This window comes from Coturnix japonica, chromosome 16 (assembly GCF_001577835.2).
Source record: "Coturnix japonica isolate 7356 chromosome 16, Coturnix japonica 2.1, whole genome shotgun sequence".
Classification (NCBI taxonomy): domain Eukaryota; kingdom Metazoa; phylum Chordata; class Aves; order Galliformes; family Phasianidae; genus Coturnix; species Coturnix japonica.
In genome coordinates, this window is record NC_029531.1 from 88,884 (window position 1) to 105,343 (window position 16,460).

Below are 16,460 nucleotides of genomic sequence, written 5' to 3' on the forward strand. Positions count from 1 at the left end.
TTGGATTCATCATCTACAGACGCCATGCAGGTAAAAGTGGAGGGGTGTAGGAGGACAGTGGGGGCTGTGAGGGGATTTAGGGCTCCCTCATGAGCCCCCAGCCAGGCTGTGGTTTGAACCTGTGCTGATACATCTCTCTGTCTGCAGGGAAGAATGAGAAAGGCTACAACATGGCGCCCAGTGAGTGATGAGGGCAGCACTGTCCCCCACCTCTGCCCGGTGCCAGGGCAGCTTTGGGGTCCCCGCTTTCTCCCAGGGTTCCCCTTCCTGTTTTTTGGGGCTGCTCCATGCCCCACAGTGAGCACAGGGCTGGGGCTCATGGCTCTTCTTCTCTTTCAGGTCAGGATGGTGGATCCAGCAACTCAAGCAAAGGTGCGGTGTGGGGATGGGGGTTGGGAGGGTTCCCTGTGCTTCCTGTGGTGCTGCACTTGGGCTGGGCTGGGACTCTGCAGGGGGCAGAGTGTTGGGATGTGAACGTGGCCCTATGGGACACCATCTCTTCTTCTTCACACAGGAAGTAACCAAACCGTCTGAGTGCTGTGCTTCAGCCTGCAAGGGGCCAACTGGCCACACGAGCATTTGGGGTCGGTGATGGACACAGCCCCATCTTCTCAACCTCTCACATCACCCTCTGCTTCCTATGCTGTTATGCTTTGCCTGTGCTGCTTCCTGTGAAATAAAGTGATGTGATGTTCTGTGCTCAGCCTGCCTGCATTCTGCTCTGTGCTGAGGATCCGCTGCCCTCTCCTTTTCCCCTCCCCCTGCTGCTCACTGCCCCCATGAATCCCCCTATCCCTCATCACTTCCCCCCTGTGTCCCCATGCTTATGGCTGCCGGCTCCCCAACCTGGTTTTCCCAATGCCATCCCTGTGAGCTGGAATGTGGTCTCCTTGTCGCTCCTCCCAGCTGTCCCTACATATCCCCACCCAACTTGGTGTCCTTCAGCACTTCCCCTCCCACCCCCATCCTGCTGCCTTTCTAATCCTCACCCACACACTTGCCCACTCCACATCCCTCCTCCCACCCTTCCTCACGTTCTCGTGTCCCTGCTGTGCCCCCTCTGGCTTCGTAACCCCCCCCCATATTGTACCCTACTACCAAATAAAAACGATTCTTCTGCTGCCCTCCAACCCTCTTCTGGTTCATTTTCCTCCCCCGTCTTTTGTTGTTGGGAACTCCGCTCTTCCTATTAGGGGGGCTGGGCGTCCCTCCCCCTCCCTGCGCTTCTTACGGCACCGGGACTCCGTCCGGTGTCCCCACCTCCACCCTCAGCGTCCCCATTCTCAGTCCCAACGCGCAGCGTAGATTCAGCGCAGATTGAGGGAACGCACGAGATACAGGGATCAACCCCACCAACTGAGTGCTGCGCACAGAGCACTGCACCCCACGCCTGCACCCGGGGAGGGGGTTCATCGCAGCCCCCCGGCCGTGCTCTGACCTACGGCTCCCTGCCTTCCCATTGCCCCTCGTATCCCCGATACCCCCGACAGGCCCTCGGCCCCCTCCCCTGGGTGGGGACACGGCCCCGGTGGGGACACAGCCCGGGATGCCCCCGCTGGGCTGGGGTCGGCTCCGCACCGCCCCCGTCACCTCCCCCGTTTCGCCTCACAACCTGCAAGAGCAAATTCTGCCTGGAGCCCGGTGACGTCACGCAAGCTTTACGTGCCGCAATTGGTGGGGCTGCGGTGGAGGAACCAATGGGATCGCGGGGGGTTCCAGGAACGAGGATGTGCGGAGCGGTGCGGAGCGATGGGGTCGTGGGGGGCTTTGGAGCTGGGGCTGCTGCTGTGCGCCGTGTGCGGGGCGGCGGGCGGTGAGTGCGGCCGGACCGGGACCCCTCCGTCCCCGTAACCCCAGCCCGGGGCTGTGCCCGTGGGACCCCCACCCGCGGCTCACGGCCCCGCCGCGCTCCGACCCCGCAGAGCTCCACTCCATGCGGTACTTGGAAATAGGGATGACGGATTCCGGCCCCGAGCAGCCCTGGTTCTTTGAAGTGGGGTACGTGGATGGCGAAATCTTCGTGCACTACAACAGCTCTGGTCGGAGGTACGTGCCCTGCACCGAGTGGATGAAGGCACCTGGAGCTGTGGATCCCGAGTACTGGGACAGGAACACCCGGATCGTACAGAGCAATGAGCAGATTAACCGCGCTACAACCAGACCAGCGGTGAGTATGGCCGGCATCGCTGCTCCGTGGTGTGGGATGGGGCCAAAAAATTTAATGTAGGGCTAGGCAGCCTCCTTCCTGTCTAATATAAGTGAGGCGTTAGATAAACTAGTATCACGGAGCTGACGGATAACACGTAACACCGAAGTCTAAGTTTCATTAAGCCATTGCCTGCCCATCTGTGCCTGGGCATGAAGTATTGCCAGACCCAAAATAGCATCTGGGGTGGAAATTGGACAGCAGTGTGTGTTGGGTTGGTGGTGGGGGCGGAATGAGACACGGGTTGAATCCAGGCAGGAACAGTCTGAAGACATTCTTCCTTGTCGAATTTGATTAAGCCCTTCCATTATTTAGTAGCAAAGAGACAACAGTTGAGCAGCCGTTCTGTCTTTAGCAATAGAAGTCTGCTGGAGTTTTGGACCAATTTTAACCCAAAGCTCGTCACCAAGAGAAAACCCAGTTCTCAGCAATTCAGAAACATTTTTACTGCAACATGGAAATAAATCTCTAAGGGGTCCCATTCTGTGTTATCTGTAACTGACAAGAAAAAGGCCTTCAACGTTTGCATACTCTGATATATCGATTTGAATGATCACTAAAATTTGTGAAGCAAATCCTTTTAGAGTGCTCACAGCCATGCCTTTGAAACTAATAGGTAATTAGTGGTCGTACAAGTTTATGAAGATGCATGTCAGATAGAATAATTATTAGTGGTCAAATGTGCCAAATGTGTTTCAGGTTTAGACTTCTCAAATTAAGAAAAGGCTAATTGACAGCTAATAATAACTGAGCAATACTAATGCATTCAATGATTATTCCCGTAGATTCCAGCATTGGTAACATTAGATCCTATTTGATTCACACCCAATCTATTAAGAGAAGAGAAGCACACAATAACCTGGATAATGCCTAATAATTCTAATTCCTGAGACTGCATTGAAAATGCTAGGAATTCTCCCATTATATCACACCACTGTTATCTGCAGTATAACAGGTTACAAAGCAATTCCAATCCGTAAGAAACACAGAGACCCAGTCACTATGAAAGCTGAATACTAGTTTCTGCCTTGAGATGAGGCCGAACATACCGTACAGGAACCCACATAGGGCCAGTCCTAACGACTTCCATTAGGGGGGGTGATGGGACCACCCTGGCCACACTATGCCAATCAGAGGGGGTGATGAGCTCCATCTGTATCATGTCCAATAGAGCTTGGCAGGAGGGACTTTCCCAGCCTGACGCTGCAATTACCGATCTTAACTCCTTAATTGCTGCCAATCAAAAGGCACCCAGGTTGGCCGGCCCTGAGGATCCCGTACCTCGGGGCGTACAAGCGGCCCTCCCCCCTCTAATGGTTGAAAGATAAGATCTCCTTGAAGTGCGCAGTTCTTAACGGTCATATACCAATTGTCCACTGGATCTTTAGGAGGCTTTGCTGAGCCGAGCTGCCGCTGCTGTTGTACTGCCTGAATTTGAACTGCCTGAGCTAACGACTTAGAGTTAACTAAAAGCCACCGAAGTTCTTTTAACAGCCTCTCAGGCAAAGCATCCCCCTCCTCTGCAAACAAGGATTCCAAGGCTTTTCCCTCAGTGACTGAAAAGTGCTGACTGCGGAGAATCAACACCGTCCTCCCCCTTCTTCTCTCCCTTTATCACTCCTTCTCATTTCTGAGACGGATCTACAGAGAGCAGCTGAAAACTCTCCCCCGAGCAATTAGAGCTCGGATTCCCCGGCTTTCGGAGGAACTCAGAGGTGCGGAGCGGTGCGGAGCGATGGGGTCGTGGGGGGCTTTGGAGCTGGGGCTGCTGCTGTGCACCGTGTGCGGGGCGGCGGGCAGTGAGTGCGGCCGGACCGGGACCCCTCCGTCCCCGTAACCCCAGCCCGGGGCTGTGCCCGTGGGACCCCTGGAGCCGGAGGAGCCCCTCACCCGTCACTATGCCCGGCTGTGTTTCAGGGTCTCACAGATGGCAGCGGATGTAGAGGGCAGCTCAGATAACAGTGCAGCAGAGCAAGCTTTCTGTGCAGTCCAATCCCTCTCCACAGTTGAGGGGAGTGATGGAAGTGGAAAACTCTGAGAATGTCCCAAGCCCGACACATCCTCCAGCTGTAATCAATGCTGCGGATGATGATGGTGAGTGTGGTTGCTGCTGCTTTTGATCTTGAAGGTGTTTGTGCTGGATGACTCGCTGAACACCCACAGGTTGACTAGGACGGGGCAGCAGCCTGGCCAGCTCACTGGGGTTTGCCTGGCAGCAGTGAGCAGAAATGGGAATGCAGGAGGGAAGCTCTGAGCCTTTCCTGCTACAGCCGCTCTGCAGTGTGGAGCTCTGCCTTAAATCAGGGGGGAGTTTTCTCTGTTCTGTCAGAAGAATAACAGAGTATGCGTTGCTTAAAGCCATGTGGAGAGTCTGGAGCCCGAAATGCTTTTCCCTGTTCTGTACTAGTTACTCTATTCACTTAGGTTGCTTCTATGGGTTTACCAGGTAAAAATAGCTGTTTAAGTAAGGAACCCATCTGTAATCACTTAAGTTAGTACTTAAGAATATGAACCGAGGGCTGAAGTGTCATTGTATGAGCTACATAAATGTGGGAAATCTGATTGAATTCCTACTTTGTAACTGAAGAGGCTGATCTTTTCTTTCCCTCTACAGAGCAGCTTCCTGAGGAGGGAGAAGAAACAAAAACACCTGTCCAGCAACCAGCTGAAGGAAACCATCATGGATTGTGGGTCATTTCCACTAGGAAATCTAATGCTGAGACCAAACAAGGTATTCCAGGATGAATCAGAAGAACTTGCCAATTAACTCCAAAGCAATTCATTGTACACTACAGAACATGGGGTTGCTGAATGGATTCGGCTATCTCCATGATCTGTTCCTACCTATTAACGTCATGTGCCTTTCAGATTAGGAAGGTCAACTCCTTTGTTTACATCATAAAAGCAAGACGAGGCCACAGGACAGAGTTTAAGCGCCTGTATGTGCATCTTTTCAACCACTGGTGAAAGCCATGTTTGCTGATAGAGGAATTTAATGTCACGTGGATGGGTTAAAGTAAGGGATAAGGCCTACTTTTTATATCCAGAACGATGAAAGGAGGCAGTCTGCAGAGCTGTGGTCTTCAGCGTGTGCCTCTGTCCCTCAGTCTCATTCACTGCTCTGTGTTCCCAGATCACAGTTTGAATTTTGGAATGAAAACACTCGAAGAAATCAAAGTGAAGAAACAAAAGGACAAAACAAGAAAACAAAGCAGTGAGTTCATATGCCCTACTTTGTTCTTCTTCTGATCATACCCAGATAGCTGGAATTGTGTTGGGGAATAGAGTTGATCACAGAAGCGAACCTGTATCTTGCACTGCTGGTTTTGGAGTAGCAGTTGCTGGTGGCTGGGAGCTCCATGAGAGATAGACTTTGATTTTTAGCTGGGGGTATCAAGTTACTTCAGCATGCAACATGGTGTTTGAAATCCAGACAGCTGCTCTTCTAGATGGGAATTGCAAGAGCAAATTGGAGGCAAATTATTCACCTCTCTTATTGACGTGCAGTGGTTGTTGCGTATTGGACAGTAATGAGTAGCAAATGCGCTTTGGTCTTTGTGACGGCTCTGTCAGGTTTGTTCTTATTGCTGGCTTTTCTTTTTCTTGTTGTAAGCACTGTCTGTTTGTTCACTTGGATCAGAAGGTCCTTCAGGACTTCCTGCTCATCCGCCCCAATCTCGGACTGTTCCTGTGCCAGAGGAGAATATGCAGACAGTGGTCAGAGCTGTGACGCTGTCTGCAAAGCAGGGTAATGCTGAGTCCCATTGTTTCCATGTTGTGGCTCCTAAGTGGAGTGGATCAATAACAGTCAAGGGAGTTGGGCCATGTTATTCTGCTGGTGGTGCTGCTTTTTTGTATTCAGAAAATGCTTTTATACTGAAAGTCTGTGGTTGTGTTGGAAAGGTTGTCTCTTGCAGGTGCTCTGTTCTGTTGTCATAAAGGATCAAGAAACAATTTCTATGAACCTCTGGTGAGCCTTTTGTTACTGCTAACTGCAAACTCCCTGAGGTGCTGACCCTGTGCCTGCTGTGCTACTGAAATGGAGTGGTGTTAATAAGCTGACAGTGATGACAAAACTAGTGCTCAGATGAAGAACAGCGGCAGGATTGAGGGGCTAATGGTGGAGTAATAGTCAGCGTGCAGCTCAGGAGCCAACTCAAAACCAGAGTAACTTGGAAATGAAAGGGAAGAGCCCAGGAGGTGGTGCTGCACAAAGAGCTTTGGAGCCACTGAAAAGGCATTTAAAGTGAGGAATGAAACAAGAGGGACTTACTCTGAGTGCATTCCAGTTGCAATATTATTTTGTGTCAAGGCTGTCCAAGTGGTGTCTTTTGGGTGTACTTTTTGGTTGGGAAACTAGCTGACAGGACAGTAATTCTTTTGGCTGCTGGTTTCTGTCAAAGAAGCACTTTGTTTTTCTTTGTTTTAGGGGAGGAGCCCGTGATTCGATGGAATACTGCTGAGAAACCTGGAAAACGGAAATCCTCTGTAGGTAAGGGCTGCTTGTGAGTTGTTGTTTGGCTGCCTACTCGTCATAAGAAATGATGTGTACTGATTGTTCTCCTGCTTGTTCTACCAAGCCTGGAACTGCAGCTGGGAAGCCAAGCAGACTGTGTGGAGCAGTCAGAGGACTTGAGTTCAGCTTCTTCCCAGTCAGTGGCCAAACCGCAGCAGCTGAGCTCCACTGGGGCTGGGAAGACCCCCTTATCTGTGGAAGATGACTTCGAAAAGCTCATCTGGGAAATCTCAGGAGGGAAACTGAAAGGAGAAATTGACTTGGGCCCAGAGAAGGATGTGGATGAGCTCTTTCTTGAACTCTCTGAGATGACTGACAGTTGAACTGCGTAGTCTTAAAGTATATATATATTAAAAAAAAAAAAAAAAAACAATAAAAAAAATTGGTTGGATATCCCAGGGGGATACTTTTCTAAAGGACGCTTCAGAATGAGTCTTAAAGCACAGCTGAACTGGTAAAAACAATTGGCAGACTGCATTCCATTGTCCCGAGTTCTCCTGCTGGTCAGAGTTGAGGTCCTGTGCATCCATTCCCTGCTCCTGGTTGGAGAACCAAGAGGAGAAAGCGGTTCTGTGACTCAGCCCAGAAGGACGTCCATCTGTGTGCTGCAGTACTTGGGAATTGATCTCCTGATTCATTGACGTTCTGAAGGCTTCAACCTCCAGCTCCTTCCTTCCTCTTCCCTTGGCCATGCTCAGCGTTGGGTGCAGCTGGAGGCTTCTTCGGTGCTCCCATTTCTTGAGCAGTCCCCATGTCTAGCCTGGAGTTCTGCCAGCTCTTGAGTTTGGTTTGTGTTTGCTTTTGTTTTTGACTTGAATTCTTTAAAGCAATTTAATGACAACGTGGGGGTGGGAGGGAGCAGAATGATTCTGGTATTTTGGACCAAATGTGCCACCAAGGATGGGGGATGAGGGGCTGTACCCCTGCCTTCCAATTATCAGCAGTGATGCAGCAGCAGTGTGTGGAAATGAAATGTTGTTTCTGCATTTAGAATAAGATAAAAATATTTTATGTCAAGGTCTCATGATAGAAGTGAAGCAGTTTGTAGTTATTAGGTAGAAGTCATAGGTACAAAGACTGCAGCTCCTGTCCGTCCAACTATCTGAAATAGAACTAGTGATTTTTGGTGCTGGACAGATAAGAGCTGTGTAAAAAAGGATCCAAAGAGAAAAGTCGTGACATACCTGAGGATGTGCCTGAAGAGATACCGGGAAGGACTGGAATCATCCTCCCCCGGGCTCTATGTGTAACAAAGGCCTCTGGGACAGAATGGAAGCTTTTATCAGAGATACCGTCCTGACCAAAGATTACTGAGGATAGTTCCAACAAATGGAATGCAGAACGGCAACTTTTCACTACCCCCGTCCCTCAAGACAGAGGTCCTCGGCCCCCCCCGGGGTAGGGACACGGCCGGGGTGGGGACACAACCCGGGTGCCCCCCCGATGTTCGATGGGCCGGGGGTTTCCCACACCGCTCCCATCCCATCCCCCCCCCACCTTGCAAACACACCGCTCAGCGCTTTCGCTTTCAATTCACAACCTGCAAGACCTTATTCTGCCTGACTCCCGGTGACGTCACGCACGCTCTCGTTTACTATTGGCGAGGCACAGGCGGAGGAGCCAATGAGAGTGCGGGGAGGTCCGGGAATTCCCAAAACGTGAAGGAGCGGCGCGGGGTGCGTTGGTTCCCGGAGCGCAGCGATGGGGCTGTGCGGGATGCTGGGGCTGCTGCTGTGCGCCGTGTGCGGGGCGGCGGGCGGTGAGTGCGGCCGGACCGGGACCCCTCCGTCCCCGTAACCCCAGCCCGGGGCTGTGCCCGTGGGACCCCCACCCGCGGCTCACGGCCCCGCTGCGCTCCGTCCCCGCAGAGCTCCACTCCATGCGGTACATCGAAACGGCGATGACGGATCCCGGCCCCGGGCTGCCCTGGTTCTATGAAGTGGGGTACGTGGACGGCGAAATCTTCGTGCACTACGACAGCACCACAAGGAGAGAAGTGCCCCGCACCGAGTGGATGAAGGCACCTGGAGCTGTGGATCCCGAGTACTGGGACAGGAACACCCAGAGAGCACTGAGCAATGAGCAGAATAGCCGCGTGAGCCTGGTCAATGCGGCACGGCGCCACAACCAGAGCGGCGGTGAGCACAGCTGGCACCGCGGCTCCATGCTGTGGGATGGGGCTCCATGGTGCATTGCCGCCCGCACCCCCCAGGGCTGGTCCTGCCCGGCGGCACCGTCCCGGGGCTGCCCGTCACAGCCCCACCGAGCTCGGGGTGCTGCGACCCGGGGGGACCCCAACCCCATCCCCACTACAGTGGGTCCCCTGGAGCTGGAGGGGCCCATCAACCCCTGCCTGGCTGTGTTTCAGGGTCTCACACATGGCAGCGGATGTTGGGCTGTGACATCCTCGAGGATGGTACCACCCGCGGTTATGATCAGGTGGCCTATAATGGGAGAGACTTCATTGCCTTCGACAAAGACACGATGATGTTTACTGCAGCGGTTCCAGAGGCAGTTCCTACCAAGAGAGCGTGGGAGGAACCTGGTTATGCTGAGAGACGGAAACATTACCTGGAGCAAACCTGTGTGCAGTGGCTGCGGAGATATGTGGAGCACGGGAAGGCAGAGCTGGGGAGGACAGGTGAGGGGGGGGCTGCGGTGAGCGGCTGGACGTAGGGCGGGGGCTCAGCGTGGGGAGCTCAGCCCGGCCCTCACTGCCGCCCACCTTCAGAGCAACCCGAGGTGTGAGTGTGGGGGAAGAAGGCCGACGGGATCCTGACCTTGTCCTGCCACGCTCACGGCTTCTACCCACAGCCTATCGCCGTCAGTTGGATGAAGGACAGCATGGTGCTGGGCCAGGACACCCACTCGGGGGGCATCGTGCCCAACAGCGACGGCACCTACCACACCTGGATCACCATCGATGCGCTGCCGGGGGATGCAGACAAGTACCAGTGCCGTGTGGAGCACGCCAGCCTGCCCCAGCCCGGCCTCTACTCGTGGGGTGAGTGAGGGGATGTGGGGCTGGGGGGCTCTGGGCTGCCCCTTCCCCTGCTGACAGCCCTGCCTTCTCCCAGAGCGGCCACAGTCCTACGTGCTGCCCATCGTGGTTGGGGTGGTCGTCGCCCTTGTGGCCATCATGGCTGGTATTGGATTCATCATCTACAGACGCCATGCAGGTAAAAGTGGAGGGGTGTAGGAGGACAGTGGGGGCTGTGGGGGGATTTGAGGCTCCCTCAGGAGCCCTCAGCCTGGCTGTGATGTGAACCTGTGCTGATGCATCTCTCTGTCTGCAGGGAAGAAGGAGAAAGGCTACAACACGGCGCCCAGTGAGTGATTAGGGCAGCACTGTCCCCCACCTCTGCCCGGTGCCAGGGCAGTGTTAGGGTCCTCGCTTTCTCCCAGGGTTCCCCTTCCTGTTTTTTGGGGCTGCTCCATGCCCCACAGTGAGCACAGGGCTGGGGCTCATGGCTCTTCTTCTCTTACAGGCCAGGATGGTGGATCCAGCAGCTCATGCACAGGTGTGGTGTGGGGCTGGGTGTTGTGAGGGCTCCCTGTGCTTCTTGTGATGTTGCACTTGGGCTGGGCTGGGACTCTGCAGGGAGCTGAGGGTTGGGATGTGAACGTGGCCCTATGGGACACCATCTCTTCTTCTTCACACAGGAAGTAACCAAACCGTCTGAGTGCTGTGCTACAGCCTGCCAGGGGCCAACTGGCAACATGAACTTTTGGGGTCGGTGATGAACACAGCCCCATCCCCTCTACCTCTCACATCTCCCTCTGCTTCCTATGCTGTTATGCTTTTCCTGTGCTGCTTCTTGTGAAATAAAGTGTTGGGCTGTTCTGTGCTCAGCCTGCCTGCATTCTGCTCTGTGCTGAGGACCCACTGCCCTCTCTTCTTCTGCTCCACCTGCTGCTCACTGCCCCCATGAATCCCCTCATCCCTCATCACCTCCCCTCTGTGTCCCCATGCTGATGGCTGCCTGCTCCCCATCCTACTTTTCCAACTGCCATCCCTGTGAGCTGGAATGTGGTCTCCTTGTCGCTCCTCCCAGGTGTCCCTACATATCCCCTCCCAACTTGGTGTCCTGCAGCACTTCCCCTCCCACCCCCCATCCTGCTGCCTTTCCAATCCTCACCCACAAACTTGCCCAATCCACATCCCTCCTCCCACCCTTCCCCACGCTCTCGTGTCCCTGCTGCGCCCCCTATGGCTTCATAATCCCCCCCATATTGTACCCCACACCCAAATAAATTATTGTTCTACTGCCCTCCAGCCCTCTGCAGGTTCATTTCTCCCTCCACCCCCCTCCATTTGTGGTTGTTGGGAGCTTCGTTCTTCCTGACTGGAGCGCTGGGCGTCCCTCTCCCTCCCTTCGCTTCTTACAGCACCGGGACTCCCCGCCCTGACATCCCAGCACCGCCCGGCTACAAACACGCGGCTTTATTCCCACTTCTGCGTCCCACCCCCGGCCCTGGTGGCACTCAGTGGCACCGCAGTCCATGCAGCGGCCGTTGCGTGTCACACAGCAGCGATACCGCAGCGCGCCCGGCTCGCCATCCACGTACCCACGGCACAGCTCTGCTGGTCCCTTGTCGCCGTCCCAACGCGCAGCGTACCCATTCCCCCTCCCACAGCCGCCTCCCCCCGCTGTCCCCATCCATCTCTCCCGCTATCCCTCCCCCCTGCTCCCTCTGTCCCCCTCCCCCGTTGCTCCTTTTTGTCCCCAGTCCTGCAGAAGGTGCCACGTGCGGCTGCCGGGGCGCAGCACCTCGTCGGGGGGTCCCTGCTGGCGCACCTCTCCCCCCTCCAGCACCGCCACCCTTTGTGCCCGCGCCGCCAGAGCTGCCCGACCCGTCACCATCAGCACTGCACGCCCCTTCCCTCTGGCTGCCAGCATTTCCTGCTCCACCTGTGGGAGGAGAAACGGTCACCTGGGGGATGGGCACAGCCACAGCCAGGGACCGAGGGGACACCACGCAGTGTGGTGGGGTCGCAGACGGAGAGAACGCAGGGCTGAGGGGGATGTGGGGACACGGGGACGTGGGGGACATCCCACCTGCTGCTGGCTCTCAGCGTCCAGGGCACTGGTGTGCTCGTCCAGGATGAGGATGCGGGGGTCCCGCAGCAGCGCACGGGCAATGGCCACCGCCTGCCTTTGTCCCCCGGAGAGCTGGCCCCCCAACTCACCCACCTCTGCGGGGACAACGGGGTCAGGCTGGGAGGGGACCCCAGAGGGGACCCGGAACGGATCGGGGATGCCATACCTGTGTCGTAGCCTTGGGGCAGGCGGGTGATGAAGTTGTGGGCACCCACCCGGCGGGCAGCAGCTGTCACCTGATCGCGGCTGCAGCCCCCCGACCCATAGGAGATGTTGTCGTGGAGGGAGCGGGCAAAGAGCAGCGGCTCCTGGGGGACGACGGCCACCTGCAGGAGAGGGATGCAGCTGTGGAGGTGGTGGGGATGGATCGGGGACAGCTGGGGATGGATACAGTGGGGATATGGTGGGGAATGTGGTGATGCTTGTGGACCCAGACAACTGGTGACCCAACGGGGATGGCTGCTGATATGCAAGAACACCCGGTGACCCACAGGGACAACAATGAGCTGTGGGGATGTGCGGTGACTCACCTGGCGGCACAGGTAGGAGTGCTGGTAGGTGGGGAGGGGGTGTCCATCCAGCAGCAGGCGTCCGGCTGTGGGCTGGTGCAGGCGGGACACGAGGGCCACCAGAGTGCTCTTCCCTGCACCTGGGGGTCCCAGCAGGGCCAGCACCTCCCCAGGGTGAAGCTCCAGCGATACACCCTGGGGACATGGATGTCACACCCATGGTGTCCCTGTACCCACCCCTCCATGGCCCCATGGCCTTCCTGCTGTGCCCTTCTGTCCCCTTTCCCACCCCCCTTCCCCAATCTCGTTTTGTTCCCATACCTCTGGTACCACATCTATACACCCATGCCCTCCCCGCCATGTCTCTGTCACTCATTGTGTCCCCATGCCACATTCCCACCACCTGCCATGTCCCTGCGCCCTCAATGCCACGTCCCCAAACCACCCCCTCCTTGCACCTCTTTGCTTCATATCCTCACACCCATCATGTCCATCACATCCCTGTGGCCCTGGATCACCCCGCTGTGTCCCCACACCTGTCACGCTGTTCCACCACATCCCTGTGTCCCCTGGCTCTGTCCCTGTGCCCACCTTGAGGACGGGCTCCTGGCGCCCAGGGTAGGAGAACCAAACGTCCTCCAGCTGGAGGTGGCCCTGCAGCTCACTGGGTGCCATTGTCCCCGAGGGTGCCACCTTGGGCTCCCGGTCCAGGAACTCAAAGATCTTCTCTGAAGAGCCCACAGCCTTTGTCAGTGTGGGGTAATAACAGAGCAAGACCTGGGGACAGCGCAGTGATACAGCCAGGGGTTAAGGGGAAGCGGCATGGGGACATGGGGACGTGGGGACATGGGCATCCCCTCGGGCTCACCTCTATGACATCAGTGAACTGCATCTGGTAGAGGAGGAAGGTAACGAGGTCCCCGGTGCTGACGGTCCCCGCAGCCACCAGCTGCCCCCCATAGTAGAGGATCCCCATCTTCAGAGCCAGTGCTGAGAACTGAGGACGCCATGAGGTCAACGGGGGACACCTTCCCAATGATACACTGAGTTCCCAGCCCTACTCTGTCACCTTGCCCTGCTGTCAGTGTCCCCCATGTCCCAATGCCCCACAGCTATGCTATCCATCCCTTCATGCCATCATGTTCTGGAGCCCCTGTGCCACTCCATTCCCACATCACCGCATCCTCCTGCCCCACCACTCCTCTACTTCTGTGCCTGCCACATCCTGATGTCCCCATGCCATCACATCCCCATCCCACAGTCCCCATTCCATCATATCCCCATGCCCTGCCTCCATCATGGCCCCCAGCCCCTCAGCATCATGTACCCATCTCCTCATGTCTCAATACCATCATGTCCCCATGTCACCCAGTCCCTATCCTGTCAAGTCCCCATGTCCCCCAGCCCCATTCCATCACATCCCCATCCAACTGAACGGCCCCATCCCATACACCGCTGGTCCAGAGGTTGACAATATAGAAGGCTACATCCTTCTTCTCCAGGCTGTGGCTCTGCTGCAGGCGCTGCCGGTAACATGCAGCCACCCCGTCCTCATTGGCGAAGCTACGCACAGTGGCCATGGCCTGGAAGGTCTCCACTGCCACCTCGCTGGCCCGGGCATGAGCCTTCTGCATCTGTGGTGCCAGGCCCTGGGGACAGCAGTGTCACTGCAGGGTGGGTGGGAGAGGAATGGGGGCTGGGGGAGGGGACAGTGAAGGCATAGAGGGGACTGAGAAATGGAGGGGACATAACGGGGATGGTGGGCACGTGGAGGTGACAGTGGGGGCACGCAGAGGATAGTACCTACATGGAAGGGATAATGGTCACACATAGGGGATAGTGAGCACGTGGCAGGGGTGGTGAGCACATGGAAGGGACAGGGGGCACGCGAAGGGACAATGGTCACATAGAGGGGACAACAGGAAGGAGGACAGTGGGTACGTGGAGGGGACAGCGGACACATGAATGGGACAACAGGCACGTGGGGGCACAGCCAGCAGCCCATACCTGCCGGAAGCGCCCCATAGCCCTGGGCAGGGCCAGCAGCAGGGGCAGCAGCAGCATGGTGAGCAGTGCCATGCGTGGGGACAACCAGGCCATGGTGGCAAAGAGGCAGATGCCACGTGCCAGATACCACAGCAGGAGGCTCAGTGCTTCACCCAGCTCTTCCCGCACGTCCTCTGCATCCCGCGTCACCCGCGTGGCCACATCCCCTGCAGGGTAATGGTGCCATCAGTGCCACCCCTGTCCCTTTTCCCTCCCTATATCACCCCCCCAAACCCCCTTGGCCTCTCACCGGCCCCATCAGCTCGCAGCTCAGCAATGTCCTGCCTTAGGACGGCAGCGAAGACACGGCGCTGCAGGCGGCTCTGCGTGCGGCTCAGCGTCCCCACGAAGATCACATCACACACCAGCTCGGTGACAGCGCTGTGATGGCACTGAGGTGTCAGGGGGTCCCACGCTGCTCCCCACCCACACCGCATCCCCCTCACCCCCCTTGTGTCAATACCTGCTGAGGCCCAGCAGCACCATGGGCAGGATGGCTGCCAGCTCGTCCTCGCGGGCCACCCAGTCGCTGGCACGGCCCATGTAGTAGGGGACGGCCATCTCACCTGTCACCACAGCAGGGTCAGGACAAGGGGGTGACCCCTCCCAACAAGAAATGGTGCCCCAGAAGTTCTGTGCTGCACCCCCAGTTTGGTGCTGTACCCCCAAAGCTCGGAGGTGAACCCCTCCAAAGCTCAGCATTGCCCTCCAGTGGGCTGCACCCACCCATCCACTCATCTCCATTCAATCCCCACCATTTCCATTCAATCACCATCCTCACCCCAACCCAACCCCAATCCCATCTCCATCCTCACTCCATCACACCCCCATAATCACCCTGCCCTCAATCCCCATCCCCATCCCAAAGCCAGCCCCAGTTTCCATTCTCCCTATTCCCACCCCATCCTACCCCCATTCCCAGTTCTAAACCCACATCATTCCCACTCCATCCTAACCCCATTCCCAGTGCCCAGTCTACCCCCACACCATTCCCATTCCCATTCCCATTCCCCATCCCATTCCATGGTTATCTCCACCCCCACCCCATCCCCTTCCCAACCCATCCCCATCCCTATCCTCACCCCCATCCCCACCACAACCCCATCCTCATTCATTCAAATCCCAATCCCACTCCGATCCGCTCCCCACTCCCCACTCCCCGTACCCAGCGCCGAGGCCGCCATCAGACCCATCCCCGCAGCGCAGCGCCGGCTCTCGGGGCTCAGCGAGAGGAGGAGGCGGCGACCTGCGCCCATCGTCCCCATTGCAGCCCCCGATCCCACTCCGACCCCGATCCCAATGCCCGGCAGCGGCCGCAGCTTCTCGGAAACGGGAGAGTCGCTCATTGGCTGAGGCGATGCGGCAGCGGCTCCTCTCATTGGCCGAGACGGGGTGGAGTCATCAGTTGCCAGGCAGATCGGAACGGAATAGGTTGGAGAGGGGTGGGGAAATTGAAAGCGAAAGTAACGGCGGAGCGGGGAGGAGATGGGGAGCGGCGGTGGTGAGGGGCTGGAGGGGGTTGGAGTGGACTGGTGGGGGGCTGGTGGGGACTGGTAAGAGATGGACTGGACTAGAGGGGGGCTGGAGGGGGCTCGTGGTGGCTGGTAGGAGCTGGAGTGGACTGGTGGGGGACTGAAGGGGGTTGGTAGGAGGTGGAGTGGACTGGAGGAGGCTGGAGTAGAACTGAGGAGGGGGTCTAGAGGGGCTGGTGGGGGCTGGAGTGGACTGGTGGGGGATGGAGGGGGCTTGTAGGGGCTGGAGTGGGCTGGTAGGAGCTGGAATGGACTTGGTGGAGACTGGTGGGGGGCTGGAGCGGACTAGAGGGGAGCTGGAGTGGACTGGTGGGGGCTGGAGGGGGCTAGTAGGGCCTGGGGGGGCTGGTAGGAGGTGGATGGACTGGTAGGGGGCTGTGGGGGGGCTGGAGTGGACTGGTGAGGAGCTGGAGCGGGGCTAGTAGGAGCTGGAGGGGCTGGTGGGGGCTGGTAGGAGCTGGAGAGGACTGGTAGGGACTAGGGGGGCTGTTAGGGGCTGGAGTGGGCTAGTAGGAGCTGGAATGGACTGGTGGGGGCTGGAGTGGCTGG

At 56.9% G+C, this 16,460-nt stretch overlaps 3 protein-coding genes and 1 long non-coding RNA gene across 7 annotated transcripts; 3 read left to right on the forward strand and 1 right to left on the reverse strand.

Annotated features, from left to right (window-relative positions):
• The first annotated feature begins 147 nt into the window (after positions 1–147).
• On the forward strand, positions 148–1,130 carry LOC107321569. Its single transcript, XR_004309088.1, has 3 exons — positions 148–180; positions 340–372; positions 515–1,130. It is a non-coding gene; the product is annotated as an uncharacterized LOC107321569 (long non-coding RNA).
• Positions 1,131–1,734: 604 nt separating this feature from the next.
• On the forward strand, positions 1,735–10,269 carry LOC107321563 (class I histocompatibility antigen, F10 alpha chain-like). The gene is given in 7 exon segments (XM_032448006.1): positions 1,735–1,847; positions 8,387–8,481; positions 8,591–8,860; positions 9,091–9,363; positions 9,454–9,726; positions 9,800–9,901; positions 10,019–10,269. Coding segments are annotated over 7 exon segments (1,362 nt in total). The 5' UTR covers positions 1,735–1,749.
• On the forward strand, positions 3,701–8,408 carry LOC116654146 (zinc finger CCCH domain-containing protein 11A-like). Of its 4 annotated transcripts, XM_032447999.1 has the most exons (9): positions 3,701–3,921; positions 4,124–4,300; positions 4,821–4,937; positions 5,075–5,145; positions 5,340–5,420; positions 5,820–5,954; positions 6,110–6,176; positions 6,636–6,698; positions 6,787–8,408. In XM_032447999.1, the coding sequence occupies exons 2-8, from the start codon at positions 4,283–4,285 to the stop codon at positions 6,648–6,650; spliced, it is 504 nt and encodes a 167-aa protein (XP_032303890.1). In that variant the 5' UTR covers positions 3,701–3,921; positions 4,124–4,282; the 3' UTR covers positions 6,651–6,698; positions 6,787–8,408. The 4 variants fall into 4 exon arrangements, with proteins under 4 accessions (XP_032303890.1, XP_032303891.1, XP_032303889.1 ...); XM_032448000.1 differs by lacking the exon at positions 6,110–6,176 and having other exon boundaries at positions 6,787–8,405; XM_032447998.1 differs by lacking the exons at positions 5,075–5,145; positions 6,110–6,176 and having other exon boundaries at positions 6,787–8,399.
• Positions 10,270–11,151: 882 nt separating the features above from the next.
• Positions 11,152–15,734, reverse strand: TAP1 (transporter 1, ATP binding cassette subfamily B member). The gene is made up of 11 exons (XM_015878578.2): positions 15,545–15,734; positions 14,843–14,945; positions 14,630–14,760; positions 14,341–14,546; positions 13,785–13,982; positions 13,202–13,330; positions 12,925–13,110; positions 12,355–12,528; positions 11,991–12,150; positions 11,783–11,919; positions 11,152–11,635 (listed from the first exon to the last, which is right to left on the reverse strand). Exons 1-11 carry the CDS (start codon positions 15,723–15,725, stop codon positions 11,396–11,398), a joined length of 1,845 nt encoding a protein of 614 aa, XP_015734064.2. The 5' UTR covers positions 15,726–15,734; the 3' UTR covers positions 11,152–11,395.
• Between the last annotated feature and the right edge of the window lie 726 nt (positions 15,735–16,460).

Bases quoted from the DNA above. Each gene is read 5' to 3' on its own strand.
- TAP1 (XM_015878578.2), bottom strand. From the start codon at position 15,725: ATGAGCGACTCTCCCGTTTCCGAGAAGCTGCGGCCGCTGCCGGGCATT. The intron at 13,331-13,784 runs GTATGGGATGGG...TGGCGTCCTCAG, and splicing joins TCAACCTCTGGACCAGCGGT to TTCTCAGCACTGGCTCTGAA. The intron at 13,111-13,201 runs GTGAGCCCGAGG...CGCTGTCCCCAG, and splicing joins AGTTCACTGATGTCATAGAG to GTCTTGCTCTGTTATTACCC.
- LOC116654146 (XM_032447998.1), top strand. From the start codon at position 4,225: ATGGAAGTGGAAAACTCTGAGAATGTCCCAAGCCCGACACATCCTCCA. The intron at 5,955-6,635 runs GTAATGCTGAGT...TCTTTGTTTTAG, and splicing joins GACGCTGTCTGCAAAGCAGG to GGGAGGAGCCCGTGATTCGA. The intron at 6,699-6,786 runs GTAAGGGCTGCT...TGTTCTACCAAG, and splicing joins AAAACGGAAATCCTCTGTAG to CCTGGAACTGCAGCTGGGAA.